The 18,635-nt window shown below is 46.3% G+C and overlaps 1 protein-coding gene across 1 annotated transcript in view; it reads right to left on the minus strand.

Annotated features, from left to right (window-relative positions):
• Positions 1–1,055: 1,055 nt before the first annotated feature.
• COL15A1 (collagen type XV alpha 1 chain) overlaps positions 1,056–18,635 on the minus strand; it is a 104,910-nt gene continuing 87,330 nt past the window's right edge. The window contains exons 31-40 of the mRNA XM_066256660.1: positions 18,129–18,209; positions 17,646–17,695; positions 16,410–16,554; positions 12,947–13,011; positions 10,513–10,641; positions 10,307–10,366; positions 9,542–9,601; positions 4,903–5,088; positions 3,472–3,587; positions 1,056–2,134 (exon numbers count right to left, since the gene is read on the minus strand). Coding sequence (XP_066112757.1) covers positions 1,921–2,134; positions 3,472–3,587; positions 4,903–5,088; positions 9,542–9,601; positions 10,307–10,366; positions 10,513–10,641; positions 12,947–13,011; positions 16,410–16,554; positions 17,646–17,695; positions 18,129–18,209 — 1,106 coding nt within the window. The 3' untranslated portion in view covers positions 1,056–1,920. The remainder of the gene's footprint in view (positions 2,135–3,471; positions 3,588–4,902; positions 5,089–9,541; positions 9,602–10,306; positions 10,367–10,512; positions 10,642–12,946; positions 13,012–16,409; positions 16,555–17,645; positions 17,696–18,128; positions 18,210–18,635) is intronic.

Genomic DNA, 18,635 nt, shown 5'->3' on the forward strand with positions numbered 1-18,635 from the left:
TCCCGGGGTAAGCAAAAGGGGTCTCTCCTCCTTTTGGTTCTCCCAGAATCCCCACGCACCCTGCCCCTCTAGAACCCAGGGCCATGGCCGGTTCTGACCAAAATGGGTGGCATCTTCACTTCATGGCCTCAGGAGCCTCACACTCCCCTCCCTCCACAGTTTCTGTCCGTGCCAGACACCCCTGCCCCCCAACCTCTCAGTCACTCCCTGGTCCTCAACAGCCCACCTCTGGGGCTTTCCAACCTACCACTGCCTTCACTCCATGACTCGTTAGAGAGTCTCATCACTCTTCCAATTAGGAAGTCTGTAAGTGGAGGTTCTGGATTTCTTTTTTTTGGGGGGGGGGGAGAGGGTCAATTTCCTTCCTACCTCGAGGACTACTCATCTGGATCCACTGTGCCAAGTGTCTGAACCAGCCCAGCTGAACGGGAGGAAATATCCCGGCATGCCTTTTGCCTGGTGATCCTGTTTCTCCTGCAGGGTCCAGCTGAGAGGCAGGGAGTCACAGACTCAGGGCAGGAGGAAGGGGATAAGCAGTGGTTCCTTGAGACGGTCCCAGGCATTACAATGAGACAGGCCCTGAGTCTAAAACCAACCGCATTACTCACCAGCTGTGTGACTCGGACCAAATGACTTTCTGACCTTCAAAATTTTTTGTTTGTTTCTAAAGTAGAGATAGAAATACCTATATCTTGATGAGGAAATGTAAATGGGGTTTATAATAAGTCTGATACATAATAACTAGGAACTAATGTGCTTATTTTATCCCAACTTTCTTGAGAGAAAAAAATGCAGGCTTGTCTAAAGTCATGTGTTGAAACAGTCACAGTTCATCCTGTTTCCCATGCTGGGGTCCTTCTGCCTCCACCAAGTGGGAGAGAACAAGCAGGAGCAGATGAGCATGATGGGAAAATCTTCCTGTTTTCTGATCATCTCCCAAGGACTACACAAGTGCCAGTGACAAGGTCTGTAAACCTACCCCAAGGCCACTTCCACATCAGTAGTGCAGAATAAAGGAACACGAGGGAAAAAAGTCAAATAAGAGAAAGTGCCTGGAAAAGATATTTTTATGTCACTTACATGGAAAACAATCAAAGTATACAGCATGAAGATATAGGTATCTCGGGAAATCCATCCTCATGAACATGTTTGTTCAATCGCAGTTATAACTCAAAAGTTGCCAAATGGGTGGGGGTGGGGGGCAGGGCCACCAAGGCAAAGGTAGTAATTATGTGTTATTTCTTTTCTAGTTTCAGATAACATGAAGTTTAAACTTTTCCAGCAAGTCAGAGTAATATAAACAGATGCCATACCAGAAGATGATTGTAGCAAAAATATAAAACTCCTTAACCATGATGACAATATTTTAGGGGAAAAGAAACATTAAAGTCTGATAGTATCAGAAACTACAAATAAGATCGTTTGAGCAGTTCCATATCGCTGTAGGAACAGCAGTTGCAAATGATGAATGTATATTAAAGAATATAGCATTTGGTCTGCACATAACTTAAACAAGGGGTAACATTTCTAAACACTGACTTTGTAAGAACACATGAAGGACATCTTACACTCAACAACAATGGTTAAAAGGAGGAAATGACTTTCTGAAGGATGCAGTCGGCAGAATGCCAAGGCCTTTGTTTTCAACTTGCCCTTAACCATGTTGGGATGTGTTCACACTGCCTGGGGTTTCCTGCAGAATCTAGCACCAATAGATGGATCAGATGTTTGTTTTTTTATCTGAGTCCTCGATGTCTTCAGTTTTGGGTGTATTGAGGTATGTTTTCTTTGGTTGCTGTTGTGATGAATGTGTGATAAAAAAAAACACTAATATTTACAACATTCAAACATTTTAGATTTCAGTGTCAACTCTTCACATAAAGAAAGACTGGGAAACTCTCAAGGATCATGGGAAGGTCATTACTTCCTAGCGTCTGTCATGAAACTGTTTTCGATACAGAGAACAATTAGCCTACTAGCGCAGCTATACGCCTTCTGGTCCAGAATCTTCCCGGTGCTCAGTGGGGAGGCCAGTCCTGTGACGGCCATGTCGGTGGTGCGCCACGCTTCACAGTACTTATCCACAACACGCACTCCGTGGGTGCTGGAGCCGTGCCAGACAACCTTCTGGGGCCTGAAAAGTGATTTTGTCGTGTTAGTTTTTTTTTCTTCGTGGCATATCTCAGTGAACAAATGGGCATGAGGCTAATGAATCATGTCTAATCCCTGAACCCTCCATGGTGTGACCCCACATTGTCTCTTCGTCCTCATGCTCTCCCGGTTAGCTGCGCACTCTACGCTCCAACCACGTCCAGCTCACACTTGTTCTCAGATCATACTCGGTGCCCCGTGAACCTTTGCTCTTCAGTTCCCTCGGTCCAGAGCAGCCTCTTTCATTTTCACACCAGTGATTCTTTCTCATCTCTCCAAGTCCATTAAATGCTTCCACTTACAGGAAGCCTTCCTGATTCTCACCCCCAAGTAATGGCAATATTTTTTCTTTGCTCCTATCATCTTATCTGCTTCTCTATTTTCCGATGACAAAGTTCTGTCTAGACCAGGGTAGTCAACCTTTTTATACCTACCGCCCACTTTTGTATCTCTGTTACTAGTAAAATTTTCTAACCGCCCACCGGTTCCACAGTAATGGTGATTTATAAAGTAGGGAAGTAACTTTACTTTATAAAATTGATAAAGCAGTTAAAGCATATAATAATAATTACTTACCAAGTACTTTATGTAGGATTTTTGCTAAGTTTGGCAGAATAAATCTTTATAAAACAACTTACTATAGTTAAATCTATCTTTTTATTTATACTTTGGTTGCTCCACTACCACCCACCATGAAAGCTGGAACTCCCACAAGTGGGCGGTAGGGACCAGGTTGACTACCACTGCTCTAGACTCACAGCTGGTCTGTGTCCGTCTTCGCCTGTGGGCTGTGAGCCCTTTCAGGGTAGGGGCTGCATAGGTTTATTACTGTGCCTTCCAGGCCCGGCATCAGGCATGGCATACAGTAGATGCTGAGAAAAGGTTTGCTGAGTTGTTCTGTTCTTAATAGCATACACAGTTTTCCAAGGACTGGAGAGCAGCTCACAGTACAGGGTTAAAGGGTCACCAAGAGTAACATTACTTACCACTTATTAAGTGCCTACTGCATTCTAGATGTTCTCACGCTTATCACCTTATTTTCACAATGATTCCGTGGGATAGATATTACCTTGCCCATTTGACAAGTGAGACAGCTGAGGCTCAGAGAGCAGAAGTGCCTTGTTGAAGGTCCCATATTAAGGTCCTGGACCCAGGTCTCCTGGTCCCAAACCAAGGCTCTTTCCATGCCCTCAGCTGCCTCTCTGAGGCTTTACGCTGGCAACTACCCAGAGGGGCAGCAGACAAAAGCGTGCCATGATTAGAATGTCTCCTAAAACTGTCCATCATACCATATACTTTGAGACTTCCACCCCTACTTACCAAGAAGGATCTGTCATCACGTCTCGGCCATCAAAGGAGTATATTGGAACATGTGTACTGAACTGACCTCCATGGCCAGAAAAAATTGAGTCCCAATTATTGAAAAGTACTTGGCCCTATGGAGACAAAAAAAAAAAAAAAAAAAATGCCACATGAGAATCATTGTACCCTCAGCCTGCAAATGGACTGGCTATTTACTCATTCTTTAAGGCCAGATGTCACCTCACACCGAAGCCACCAACCCCAATCATAGAGTCTGGACAGAGTGGGAACTCAGGAAATGTTTGTGGTTTGACTTTATAATCCACTCTTGAACCCTTTCGGTTTTACTGTCTTATTTCTTGAGGCCATTTTTCTTATGACATGTATACAAAGTCTCATTCCCATGAAAGTGTTTCCTGTCTTCGTTTTTATTATTGTTGTTTTAAAATTTTTATATGTATACATTGAGCCTTAAATTTGTGCCATTCCACATTATGGGTGATATGAAGAGAAATTTTTTCTGAAGGAGCCCCATTTCCTTCATTATTTGTATTCCAATCATGCAGATAATCTGAATGGCTGAATGTAGTAGGAAAAACCTTGGGCAGAGATGCAAAGTGCTGGGTGTAGGGTCAGGATGGAACACGCCAGCCTCAAGGTTCCAAACTGGAGTACTGGGGTCCCACAAACCCGAGGGTCTCAAAGGACCTTTGAGATCTGGTGGGAGGCCGGGACCCAGGACGTGTGTGCGCAGGGACAGCAGTGTCCCTCTGTAGCTTTGAAGGTGTTGGCTGCCTCCCTGGTATAATTATACCACTGAGGGGTCCTATGAGGTCCTGCCTGGCCCCCCGTGAGGGCAGAGAAATACCTTTCAGGCTTTGGCAGCTTAGATGTGCCAAGGACACCAAAGCAGGGTGCAGGACAAAGCGTTCTGCTCTGGGGCCAGTGCTTACCAGCTGTTTTCTGATGCCACTTAGCTGATGCCCTACAGACGGTCTCCTGAGGGGGAACCAAGAGCCCCAGATGTGGGGATCAAGGAAACTAACACTAGATTGTAGTGACTCTGAGCAAACTTCTTTCTCCTTCTGAGCCTTGGTTTCCTCATCTGACAAACGAATAACTCCCATTTTTATTGGAAGTATCTATTAAGATAATGAATGTAAAGTACTTTGTAAACATTAAAAAAAAAGCTATGTAAATGAAAGAGGTTATCATTCCTTCCTCCTGTCTGCTCCATGAGTCACACCATCTGAGCAGAAAGGACTACTGTACAAATTAGAAAACTGAGTTCCCGAGAAGGAAAACGACCACCCGAAGTCACAGAGACAATCAGGAGCAGGCTCGGCCTCGAACCAGCACACTTCTGATGAAGTCAGAAAGTGGCCATTGCCTCCAATACCTGTGGAGAATAGTGCACCCGGGAGGCAATGGGACCATATTTATTTTTACCTTGAGGTTCACTATTGGAAGGCTGTATCTCTCTGCTTTCCTCACAACCGTGGAAAGATCTTGCAAATGGGAGGACAGGAATGCTCGGTAAGTGGACAACAGTCCCGCAGCCCTGGCTTGCTGGAAGCACTGAAAATCAGCTCGAATGTCCCCAGAGAATGGCATGTTCAGAGCAGCCAGGTGCAGCTGAAAAACATGAGAGAAGACAGTGCAGTTAAAGAGTTAAAGGCAAAAAATAATAATAATAAAAAATAATAAAGAGTTAAAGGCAAACCCCGAGTCTCATAACCATCTCCTATTCCTAACAAGATCCCCGACATCTTAGAATGGAAGGCACACCCGAGGGTGTCTTCTTATTCTATCTCTATCTGCCAATGGAATTTCAGTCTCAGCTTGCCGTCTGCAGTGAAGAAGAGCTCAGGTCTCCCAAAGCAGCCTGTGTCAGCTCTCTGAACAGCTCAAAACGGTGGGAAATTCTCCCATTGGTGAGAAAAAGGATACAGGATAAAGCACTTCAGAGATCTGAATCCGCCCTGCCTACCACTTGGTGGAGACTCTTGGGTCTAATTCAGTTTCCAGGAGGCTTTTAAGCCAGCTGTGGTCCTGGATCCCAGAACTACACCAACCTATCTGCCTCCTGCCCTTTCTTCCACCTCTCGAGTAGGCCTGGGGCTGTCCCCAAGGGGCCGGAGAGAAGAGGCATTGAAAGGAGAAGGTCGTGACAGTTATTACTAAGACTGCTGGGACACATCCTTTTGGAAACATGGGGTCATACAGTAGGAATTCTAGCCTCACATCTCTGCCACTGTGGTCAGCAGCCAAAATAAAAGCCATTGTATGGTCTGTTTTCTCCCAGACTTTTGCTCCCCAAACCCAACCTTCTCTCCCAGCCTTGGCTGCTGTACCCTCTGCAATACACCCACAATCAAAGAGTCATCATCTCCCTCCTACATCTTAGAAACAACTTTTACATCATCAGCATAGGGCTGGGAGGGCTGGTGCAGAAGCCGGGCCCAAATCTCCAGAAAAGAAAAACACCTTAAAAGATCTTAAACCAAAGGACATGAAATGAGCCTCATGCGGTCAGGCCCTATTTCTGCTTTGCCTCTCAGGTCCAAATGTCCCCAGGCCCAAGGGTCGCCATGTTGGCATTCTTCTGCTTAGCCAGTGTGCGGCCAGTGGCCCACACAGCCCTGAGCTAGTGTCCAGACTGCCTCACGCACCTTGCACTTCTTTGCACATTTCCTTCCATTTCAACACCACTTTCCTTCCTCATTTCAGAAAGGATGGACTCCAAGCCAGCTACTTCCCCAATTTCTATTTTTATTTTCTCTCTCCCTGGTTTTGCCTCTATCACCATGCTAAGTAGAAGTCTACCCCTACCCCCACTGAAATGAGGTTTTCTTTTTTTCTCTCTCTCTCTTTTGTGAAGCTGGAAATGGGGAGAGACAGTCAGACAGACTCCCGCATGCGCCCGACCGGGATCCACCGGGCATGCCCACCAGGGGCGATGCTCTGCCCACCAGGGGGCGATGCTCTGCCCCTCGGGGGCATTGCTTTGTTGCGACCAGAGCCACTCTAGCACCTGGGGCAGAGGCCAAGGAGCCATCCCCAGCGCCCGGGCCATCTTTGCTCCAATGGAGCCTTGGCTGCGGGAGGGGAAGAGAGAGACAGAGAGGAAGGAGGGGGGAGGGGGGAGGGGTGGAGAAGCAAATGGGCGCTTCTCCTATGTGCCCTGGCTGGGAATCGAACCCGGGTCCCCCGCATGCCAGGCCAACGCTCTACCGCTGAGCCAACCGGCTAGGGCCAGAAATGAGGTTTTCCATGCATGCTCCATGTAGCAGCGCTTTATGCTCCAGCATCCCCAGCCTTTAGGATGGGGAGGGGCCTCGGCATGATGCTGGCTTACCATGACTACTTCTAGGCCACCAGGCTTCCAGCCCCACATATAAGCCCTGGTCCTCCGAAGCCCTTGCTACCTGGTTATACTGCCCCTACCCTTGTCATCCCCCTCTCTCATGTATCTGCAGACTGTGGAACCCAAGGGAAGAGGCCCTCTGATCTCATCACCCTCCAACCAGTGTCCTTCGAGTGCCTGCACCAAAGGGCAGCCACAAGAAGCCTGGATGGCATTTGGCTTCCCCGCTGCCGGGGACACTTAGGAATGGTGCAGTGGTTCAGGGCTTCCCTTCCATGCCTCTAATGCCACCCACTTCCACCTCTCAGTTAAGGAGATAGGCAGACAAATGTCTGGGATGATGGCTGTTTCTAAATGGTGGGATCTGGGTCTTTTGTGCACTCATGTTTGTATTTCTCTAATTGCTAGAACGTTTTTTATAATGAGCACAAGAATGTTACAATAATCAGAATGTTAAAATGGTGATTTTGTGGATGGTTGTAGTTTTGGTAAAGTTATAGGTGATTTATTGTTTTCTTCTTCAGTCTTTGTATTGATTGTCTCAACTTAATACAGTAAATTACTTTAGAATTTATAAAATATTATTTTAAAATTCCTTTAGCTAACTTCTCCCCTTCACAGCTAACCCTTTTTAAGGGCTACATATACTTGCTTCTCTCTTTCCTCATTTCACCTCCCACTTACTCCTCAGCAAACCAGAAAACGTTTTCTTCTGGTATCTAAATTTGAAGGGCACCTTTTAGTTCTTTCAGTGAACCTCATGGCAGCAATGTAACACTGTTGGAGTCTACCTTGTTCGGCATTCTTTCTTCCTCTCTGGTTATCGCATCCCGGTTTCCTTCTCCTTGTCATATTTCTTCATCAGCTCCCTTTTATGGTGGTGGGGCTCCTCCTGGTCCAATCCCTTCTCACTCTACAGATTCTTTTTAGGGAATCCTATCACCCATCATCATTGCCATGGTTAGGCTGAAGACTCTAAGCCTATATCTCCAGAACAGACCCACTGTGGGGTTTCAGACCCTCATATCTTATTCCCTCCTGGAAGTCCCCACTCAGATATCCCACAGGTGCCTCAGACTCACTAGCCCCACATCAGCTCCTGCGTGGTTAATGACAGCACTATAGGACATGTTCCTCTGGTGTCTGCCAAGCCATGCCTTGTTCTTTGCTACAGTGCCCCCACAACACTTGTTAAAAAGAGTGGTCTTAGTGCCCTGGCTGGTTGGCTCAGTGGTAGAGTGTTGGCCTGGCGTGCGGGAGTCCTGGGTTTGATTCCCAGCCAGGGCACACAGGAGAAGTGTCCATCTGCTTCTCCACCCCTCCCCCTCTCCTTCCTCTCTGTCTCTCTCTTCCCCTTCCGCAGCCAAGGCTCCATTGGAGCAAAGTTGGCCCGGGCGCTGAGGATGGCTCTATGGCCTCTGCCTCAGGTGCTAGAGTGGCTCTGGTTGCAACAGAGAAACACCCCAGATGGGCAGAGCATCGCCCCCTGGTGGGCATGCCGGGTGGATCCCGGTCGGGCATATGTGGGAGTCTGTCTGACTGCCTCCCCGTTTCCAGCTTCAGAAAAATACCAAAAAAAAAAAAAAAAAAAGAGTGGTCTTAGGCTATGCAATCTTGGCTGCTTTTGATTTGTCTGGGAGTAGGTTATTGACCCAAGATGACCCATAGAGACTATCTCATTCAAGACTCTGAATTGAGTCAAGTAGTACTGGGCTCTGCAGCTGTAAGATCGGATTGAGTTGGGCCAAGATCAGTGCCATGGCAACCCAAAGTTGTGTGTAAGCTTTGTAGATATAACCCATGTCTGTGCATTAGCGGTGGGAGTGGAGGGGAGGCAAGAAGAAAGACCTTAGCACAAGGTGGTCTGTAGAGATAGTGGAGCAGACTAATAGCAGGGACAAGAGTTGTACTTCCTGCAAATGGCTCTGGAAAGGAAACTACCATCACTCAGTTACTCAAGAAGAAACCTGGACATCATTCTTGAGCTCCCTCATCTACACCTCTCCACATCCAGTCAATAGCCAGAGCTGTCCCTCAGGTCTCCAGTCTGCCCTCTTTTCACATGTTCACTGCTGTGTTCACAGTCTAGATTGTACAGTAGTTGCCTAACTGGTCTTTTGCCATCTACTGGTCCTGTCTCCTCCAATCCATTTGTATACTGTACTCAAGGTAATTTCTGAAATGCCTATCTTATAATAATGCCTTTTTCTTGCTTAAGGTCCTTCATTGCTCCTCACTACCCACTGGAGAAGGCTGAAGTCCTGAGTATGGCTTACAGGCCCTTGATGACTAGTCCACACTCTTTGCAGACTGAACATCTCCCTTCTGCCTTGAATGTTACTCCTTTAGCCAGACGGAAATACTCACAATACAGAAATGTACAGCACTCCCCCTTGCCTCCCTCTGTTCCACACACCCTGTGCCTGGAATTCCCCCCTCTTGCTTCCACCTGGCTTTCTCCTGCTCTCAATTGCCTTTTAAGGTCTTAGTTTAGAGGCCACCTCCCCTAAAGAAGACAGACTTTGACCTTGCACTCCCAGCCTCCTGTGTTTGCCTCACCCAAACGACTTACCACCCTGCATTGTTAATTTCCTATTTTTTGTCTGCCTCTCTTTCTAGTCTACATACATCGTGAGGGTAGGCCCTTGTGCCCAGTATGGGACCCGGCACATAGTAGATACACACTCAGCATTTGCAGGTAAGTGTAGGACTTGTACTTACTGCAGGTCTCTCATAATTGGCACTTGAAACAGACATCACTGGAGGCTGAAGTGGATGTGGCTATTGTGTAAAAAAGGAAAACAAACAGGTCTGAATATTTCATTTCATTCAATCTGCTCTTCAGGGTATATTTAGGTGCAAGTGCAATGTTTCTTGAGAAGATACTTTAAATAGTTTGTCATGGTCTTTTGCGCCACTCTTCACTGGGAAAAGTAACATGTGTGAATAAAAATACAATTCTTAGAAACAGGAAATATTCTCAAATCTTTTAGAAATAACATCAAACCAGGGAAGCAGAAGACCCAGGTTTTATAGTCGACTCATTCACTTAACGGGGCGTCACCCTTCAGAGCCTGTTTTCTCATCTGCAAAATGAAGGTGATAGTACCTGCTCAATGTGTTGCTGTAGGCTTAAGAAACAGACAGTGTAAGTTGCCAATGAGTGCCAAATATTAAAGGGTTCTTTTAGATTGCTTATGCCAACCATGATAACACAGACGAATAAACTGAGGCCAACAGAGGGCAAGCTCCTTGTCCAAGAGGATTCAGTTACAACTTAGGAACAGCTCTCCAGCCTCGGGGTATAGTTTTCTCTCCATTCTGTAGTGAGGACATTCTGTCTGGTCACTGCTGGGCTTCCACCAGATACTGAACCATGCAGAGCCGGCTCTGCAGAGTTTGGAGAGCTCGATGCTGGGTGCCAAGGGGGACTCAGTCAGTGCTGAGGAAAGGAGGAGTGCGATGCAAGGCAGGAAAACCACTCACGTTGCTGGAAAGCGCAGGAGGTGGAGGACTGTCGGCAGGAATGGGAATCAGTTCTCCCAGCTTTAAGAAAAAAACCGTGCATTGAAAATGAAACAACTAGAAACTGTTCACCTCTTTTCAAAACAGAAAGATAGCATTGGCAGGACTAGATTATTATTTCTCAAGGGTGTCTGGAGGCAGTTTGTTAAGGAACGTTTAAGAATTACCTGTAATTTTTTCCAACCATCTCTCACACGAATGAAAAACTCAGTGCTGTCCCTCAGGTAGATGAACGTCCCTTCAATCACCAAATGTGCTTTCTGCAGCATGTCATCCATGTTGCTAAAGGCTGTGACCTGTCGGGTAATTTAAAATTCCAAACACTGCAGTTACCATGAGAACTGGGGGGCACACCTGAAAAACTAGACTCTTTGTCAAGTTCAATACCATCCCCATCATAGTCAATGAAAAGGCTTACTGTGCCATATAGTGATATATCACTTCATTAGGACAATCTTTTGTTATCAAAAACAATCTTTAATTATTATTATTATTATTAGTAGTAGTAGTAGTAGTATTGATTTTAGAGAGAAAGGAAGGAGAGGGAGAGAGATCAATTTGTTGTTCCACTTATTCATGCATTCGTTGGTTGATTCTTACATGTGCCCGGACTGGGGATTGAACCTGCAACCTTGGCATACTGAATAATGCCCTAAACCAACTGAGCTACCTGACAAGGGTCAGGACAATCTTTTTTGATAAAACAAAAACAAAAACATGAATTATTTTGGAACACAATACTAAATTATAATAGCTGTGTTAAAACAAGAAGATAATATTTTGTGAGCATACAGACATTTAAAAACTGCAGATAGAGTTGTCTTTGTTGGGTGCTGGTATTAGCAAAATGATTGGCAAGTTTCGTCGCTTGCGTTTTTGTGAGCTACACAGGGGCATTGACGTTGTTCAGTGTATTATCTCAGGCTGCTCCTCTAAGAATTTCGAACTTGTTTTCATTTAGAATAAGAAATGAAGCAAGTGAACAATGCTACTTAGGTCTCGAATCATTTTTTGCCTCATCGGGTAGTTCCAATATTAAATACGCGACAGAAAATGAGGGTCTGTCATTTCTGTCTAAAAAAGCTGCCAAAGATTAGATGGACATCTTGGCATATCCAGGAGCAGACATAAAAGCTGTAAAAAAAAAAAAAAAGTCTCTCAACAAGCACCAAGTCTCCAAGAAATATCAGCCAAGAGAGCTTTCATTTTTCATTTTAACTGAGAAGGATTATAAAAAATTAATTTTCACCTAGCCTTGAAGATAATGACTGTGTGTCTCAAAATGGCTTAGAAATCCCCCAAAGGCACGAAATATTAACACTCCATCATCTGCTGGACTGTTCTTTCATTTGGCAGCCCAACTGCCCAACTAAAAGCCCACAAAGATCATAGAGCATTCTTAGGATGCCTGACATCCTTGTGAGGCATTTGTCCCTCTGCTGATGCATCATAATAACCTCTGGGTGCTCTAGCCTGCAGCAGTGACCTGCAGGGACTGAGTGTATGGGAGACATCCTTGGGAAGAACAGAGGAGGCAGAATTACCAGCACAGGGCCTGTTGTGATAATTGCTTACACTCTGGTGCCTATTATTATTATTATTATTATTGATTTGAGAGAGAGAAAGAGAGATAGAGATCAGTTTGTTGTTTCACTCATTCATGCATTCATTGGTGATTCTTTTGTTTGTTTTTGACAGAGACAGAGTCAGATAGGGACAGACAGACAGGAAGGAAGAGAGATGAAAAGCATCAATTCTTCATTGCAGCACCTTGGTTGTTCATTGATTGTTTTCTCATATGTGCCTTGACCGAGGGGCCACAGCAGAGTCAGTGACTCCTTGCTCAAGCCAGCAACCTTGGGCTCAAGCCAGCAACCTTGGGCTCAAGCCAGTGATCTTGGGCTTCAAGCCAGCAACCTTGGGCTTCAAGTCAGTGATCTTGGGCTTCAAGCCAGCAACCTTGGGCTCAAGCCAGTGATCTTGGGCTTCAAGCCAGCAACCTTGGGCTTCAAGTCAGTGACCTTTGGGCTCAAGCCAGCAACCATGCGCTCATGCTTATGATCCCACACTCAAGCTGGCAACCCTGCACTCAAGCTGGTGAGCCAGCAGTCAAGCCAGATGAGCCCGCGCTCGAGACAGTGAACTCAGGGTTTTGAATCTGGGTCCTCAGCATCTCAGTTTGATGCTCTATCCACTGCACCACCACCTGGTTAGGCCACTGGTTGATCCTTGCATGCACCCTGACTAAGGATTGAACCCACAACCTTGACATGTTGGGACAGTGTTCTAAACAACTAAGCTACCCAACCAGGCCCAGTGCTTATGTTTTTTGATACAATACGATTGGTTCTAGCTACAGTTTAGTGAATTAAGGATTAAAAAGGTACAACTTAAATCATAAATGATTTTGTATTCTGTGTCTTTTTACTTAACAAGCCATCCGAAGAGATATAAATATCCTGTTTGTGGGGTTGCACCAATGCTACTGCCATGGAGGCCTGATTCCCACATAAAGGTGTCCCAGCCCCTGACACTGCAGCTGAAGTGCTGACTAAACCCGTGAAAAGCACAGGAAAAATACACACTGGTTACTCTACTGACCAGGTTTCTGGATGCAGGGAGTCCTGGCTGTCCTGGAGGGCCTGGCGGGCCTGGTAGGGCCACAGCTAAGACGAAGCAGAAAAACAACGTTAGGAAAAGTCACACTCTCTGAAAAATGCCTCAGGTGTTAGATGGCCACCTAAGGGAGCATGTGCTACCCTGCTTGCAGTGCGCTCTGAACCTTGGGCACTCCAGACCCAGCACAGGACTCAGACACGTGGACTGGTTTGCGGAAGAGCTGGGCTTCTTGATCGTAGCACTGGATGAAGCCCCGCCCAGGACTTTTCAGTTTTATAAGTGAATATATTCCCTTTGTTGCTGCTGTTTGTTCGAGTTGAGTTTTCTGTCACTCACATCCAAAAATGTCCTGACTCCTATAACTTACTTCACCCAGGAGACAAGCAGGTAACTACTGAACAGAGAAAACAGACTCAGAAAGAGGAGGTGAAGGCACCCGGCTGCAGGCGGAGGGCAAGGCAGTGAGGTGGCCGGAGCCCTGGTCTCAGGGCAGGAGACAGGGCCTCAGTCCCCAGGATCTCAGTTCTCTGCTGTGTGCTCTTGGGGAAACAGCAAGCTCTCTGAATCCTGGTTTCCTCATCTGTGAAATGTAAACAGGCATTTCTTCTGCACAGGGCTGTGGTGAGAACAGGAGAGCAATATAAACTAGGAATGTGCTCTGCAAATTGTATGGCATTTAGCCAGAGATTCTTAGCTGTTGAGGAGTCACAGGGCCCTTAATAATCAGATAAAGGCTATTGCTCTCTTTCTTAGAAAAATGCACTTGCACGCACACAATTTTATATGATGTTAGTGGTAGGACAGTTCCTAGAGGCACATCACCCCTGAATTCTCAAGGAGTTTATAGTTCCCCAACAAAAGGCCCTGACTTTAGGAGAGCATAAAGAAGTATTATTACAGCTATTCTTTTCCTGTCCTTCTACCTCTCTAATAATCCTCTATCCTCCCCACCCCCGCCCCCCATCTGCAAGGCTCTTGCAGTGTTACGGATGTTTTTCACAAGTCCCAGTAAAATTGCTGTATCAGGTTTTTCAAGTTATTGCAAGTAAGTGTGCTGTCCCCACATAGGACCTGACAATCCACACACAGGTGGTGAATGTCCCATGGGGAGAGGGGCAGAGGGCTCGGATTTGGAGCCCAGCCATGTCCCTTACTCGTATCTGTGACCCTGAGCAAGTCTCAACCTCTCAGAGCTTCAGTGTCTTCATACACGAAATGAGTTGTATAGCAGTATGTATTCCATCTCCCGCCCAAGGCTGCTATGAAGATTAAGTGGGATAATGAATATGAGAGTGTGTCGTAAACTCGGAGTTGCCGTACAGTAGGTGAGGGGCAGTCGTTGTTCTACTGAGCAGGGAGTCCCGGGGACCTAGTGCAGGGCTACTGCGGACAACAGGTTCTCTGCGTCCTGTGCTAGCCCTGTGGTGTCCCCCACCTGCTGTAATTCCTGCTCGCCCCTCCAGGTTGAGTGGGCACCTATCCATCCAGCTCCTTCTTTCTTTGTAGGGTCAGTATCTTCACCTTCTCTTGGGATCTTCCCCTTTATCTCTACAACCATTTGGTTCCAGAAGGAGCTGTCATATTCTCATATGACCCTACCTTCTGGCCACAGGTAACTGGTCCAAGGTTGGACAACTGGTCTAAGTCAGGCCAGTCAAAGTCCTTTCCCAGGAATCGCCCCATCCCAGGACTTTTAACACTAAAACTGAGAAGGAAGGCCCAGAATTCTTGCTGATGATAGAAGCTGTAAGTTGTCAGTACCCTTACTTCCCACCATGCAGAGGATGTGGTCTGTGGTGAAGAAACATGAAGCTAGCACACAGAGTCGCTGAGATAACAGGTGGCCAAGAAGCCTCACAGGGGTTACATCCCTGGTTCTGGCTGTGCCTGAGCTCCTGCTACATGTCTGCCCCTATCGCACATGGGCTGTTCACCCCTTCCCTTGTATCCACTACATTTCCCTTTTGCTTGATCTAGTCTGAGTTAAATTTCTGTCACTTGCAGCCAAAAGATCCAAGACTAAGCCAAAGCCCCAGCTCCAAAGTCACCTCCCGTGGAAAGTTCTCTCCAGTGTCCCAGACATTGCAGGTATCTCCCCAAGTGTGTTTCCACGCCTGGCTCACGTCAACCCAAACAACCAACAAAGATGCAGCCATGCTTTTATTGCTGGTAGTATTATTTCCTACCGTGGGCAGAGTGGGAAGAACACAGGCTTCAGAGCTACACTGATCTGGGTCCTAAACCTGTTGGTGCCAGTTATTAGCTGTGTGACCTTGGAAAGGTTTCTAAATGTCTCTGGATCTCACTGTCCTCATCTGTAAAATGGGGATGCTGATAGTTTCCTTGAAGGGCTTTGTGAGATTTGAATAGACTAATGTAACAGAGTGACTACCAGAGTGCCTGGCACTTGGTAAATGGAGATTTTCTTCTGTTTCATTTACTTTTCATTTGAGGAAGGAGGTACCAACAGATGAAAGAATTTTTACATAGAGAGTTAGAACCAGTGCTTGTCCTCAAGTTCCTTAAGGCCAGGCATAGGCAAAGCTGTCAAGAAGTTTCCACCCACACATGAAAAAGATATTCAACAGCATTGGTTTTTAGGGAAATGCAAATCAAAACCACAATGAGCTACCACTTCACACTTCACACACACTGGGATGGCTAAAAGAAAAAAAAGATATAGTAATAACAAATATTGATGAAGATGAGGAGAAACTGAAACTTTTGTACACTGCTGATGGGTGTGTTAAATGTTGCGGCCACTTTGCAAAAACAGTCTGATAAGTTTCCTCAAAGAGTTAAGCATGTGTGAGCCAGCAATCCCACTCCTAGGTAAATACACAGAAGAACTGAAAACACACGCCACACAGAAACTTGTTTCTGTTCACAGCATTATTCGTAACAGCCAAAGAGTAGAAACAACTCAAATGTCCACCAGCTGATTAACAGATAAACAGAAGGTTACAATGGAATATTAAGCAGCCATAAAACGGAATGAAGTTCGGATACGCACTACCACGTGATGACCCTTGAAAACATTGGGCTAAGGGAAAGAAGCCAAACACAAAAGGCTACAAAATGCAATTCTACTGATATGTATGTCCAGAGCTGGCAAGTCTGTAGATACAGAGAGTAGAGTATTGGTTGCCAGGGTCTGAGGGGAGGAGGAAAAGCGAGTGTCTGCTGATTGGTACAGGGTTCAATTGTTGAGGTGATGGAAGTGCTCTAGAACTGCAGTGGTTATGGCTGCACAACTGAATTGGACACTTTAAGTGGGTGAATTTTACAGCATGTGACTTATCTCAATTTGACAAATAAAAAAAAAAGAAAGAGGTAGAAAAAGGCAAGCAAACAAGCAAGTATGTCATTGACATGCCAGGGTTACCGATGTGGTAACCCTGACCACAACAGCAGCATAACTGAGGACACCATTCACAGCACTAACCTGCTCCTAAGATAGCTGGAGGTCCTGGTGGCCCTGGGGGTCCTGGTGGCCCAGGAGAACCGGGTCTTCCAAAGCCAGGTGGCCCAGGCAGGCCAGGAACACCTGGGGGTCCCTGGAGACCACTGACAGGCTCCCCTTCCTGGACCTGTCAAGGCAAGGGCACAGGGACAGAAATGAGAAAGCACCATTAATCACTGGACATCTGTCCCGTCTTTTTATGAGGACATTTGTAAGAAGTCAATCAATACCAGCTTTGTCATCTTTATCTTCGATCTTGGGCACAGCTCGGGTGGTGTATGACCTAACAAGCAGCAGCCCAGTTATCACGATGAATGACACTCGAGAGAAGCCCAGAGAGCCCCAAACTCAGAAAAGCCCCTAGAGATCATCTGGTCCAGCCTTTCCAGGTCACAGATAAGAAACCAAAACCTAGACTGAGGACAGGACTTACCAAGGACTCAAAGCAGATTAGCAGCCGATCTAGAAGTGGAACCCACTCCCCTGACTTTATTGGCTCTACCCCCATGGTGCGCTTTGGGACCAGAGCCTGCTTATGGTCCCTGAGGGTCAATGATCTTGTCATAATGTTGTTAGAGGCATAACTCAATTTCCTCTTATGTGGCCTGGAAAAACTTGTCGGCCTAAAAAGACCACACTTATCTAACAGCTCCCTCTTTGATGAGATATCCAAAGAATCAAATAGCCACTCTGAAAATATCTCCCTCACCTACCATTCTGCCTCCATTATCTCATGTGTTCGTTATTAATATCTCTTCATGTTTAACGATTTTTCTACCATTAACATAAATCAGGCACCACAGATAGTGACTTGGAAGTGACATGAATGCATATGGCTGTGGCTAGCTCCCTTTTCTCCATGGGCCTCGGCCAAGGTCCTCATCAGTCCACAAGAGGCTGCCATGCCAGTCCCGCTTCTGCCTGTGGTGCTATGGCTGACCCTTGACTCTCCAACTGCCTAGTCACATGCGGGGGCCTCACTCAACAACGAAGGTGATGTTGAGGAATCACCTCTCACAGCCAGGCATGGACTGGAGGCCCTGACACAGAGAAGTCACCAACAGAACCTGTCTTTTCTCCTTTGAGCCCCCTTTTCCCTTCTCCTCCTGGAAGCAGAGGACGTTCAAAGAACATTTAGTAAGAGTAGGATAAACCAGCCTCTGACATAAGCCCAAGGACTTGGCAACACAATCCCAAATTTAGAAGAGAAATACTTACCTGAACGCTGCTCAGAAAATGTCTCAGGTAAGCGGGGTCCACTGGAGGGCCTGAAAAAGAAATACTTTGTAAAATTCAAAATCATAGTCTCAGAAATTTAAAAATCAAAGTCTCCAAGTTGGCAATCGTTAACTATTTCCTAATGGAAGCGAGTCCATATTGGGTAAACTAACAGAGTGGGCGCAGGGGCTGGAGGCAGAAACCTGTCCTGATCCGGACCCCCATCCCAAACATGTGGGATCCTGGGCACATCCTGGGCCCTCTTTAGGCCTCATTTTGCATATGAAGCATGAATAATGAGAACTTCTGGTCTCTCTTGGACATGTGCTCCATCTTGGACATATGTCACCCATGCCTAGGTCTCTCTAGAACTCTGTGGAGCTGGCGGTCAGGGTGGCTGTGTGATTGGTCTTACTCTCTGACTCAGTTGGATTTTTCAGGGACAAAAACCAAAGGCCAGAGCTAGCCCAAGGGGTGAAATACCTGGTGGTCCCTGGAGCCCCTGGTCGCCCTTTTCTCCTTTTGAGCCTGGAAGACCCCAGGATCCTTTTTCTCCTTTAACACCTGTCACAAAATACACATACATTAAAGGAAAAAAAAAAAAAAAAGTAGAGAACCACCTTTGCCTTATATAAAATGTTTTTGAGACAAGTTTTTTCAAACTTAGCCCTTTTAGCAAGGTCCACTCAACAAACAAAGGCCTAATGAGAGTGTCAAGTCCTTTGCCAACTGATGGGTAAGATAGAGGTCAATGCAGCAGACATATTCCTGACCTTGAGAGGCTCAGTCTTGCTGGGGAGACAGACCCCGTGAAGGGTAATGGGAGGGAGGATGGAATAAGTGCTATCATAAAGATACCAGCAGTGCATCATGGGAGCCAGCAGAAGCTACAGTTTCTTTCCCATGGCCTCACACACATGTCTGAGGCTCCACACCAAGCCAGGCTCGCAGTCTCCTCTCCTCTCTGCCTGTGCAGCATGGCGGTGCCAG

Source organism: Saccopteryx bilineata, chromosome 2 (genome assembly GCF_036850765.1).
Source record: "Saccopteryx bilineata isolate mSacBil1 chromosome 2, mSacBil1_pri_phased_curated, whole genome shotgun sequence".
In the NCBI taxonomy this organism is placed as follows: Eukaryota; Metazoa; Chordata; class Mammalia; order Chiroptera; family Emballonuridae; genus Saccopteryx; species Saccopteryx bilineata.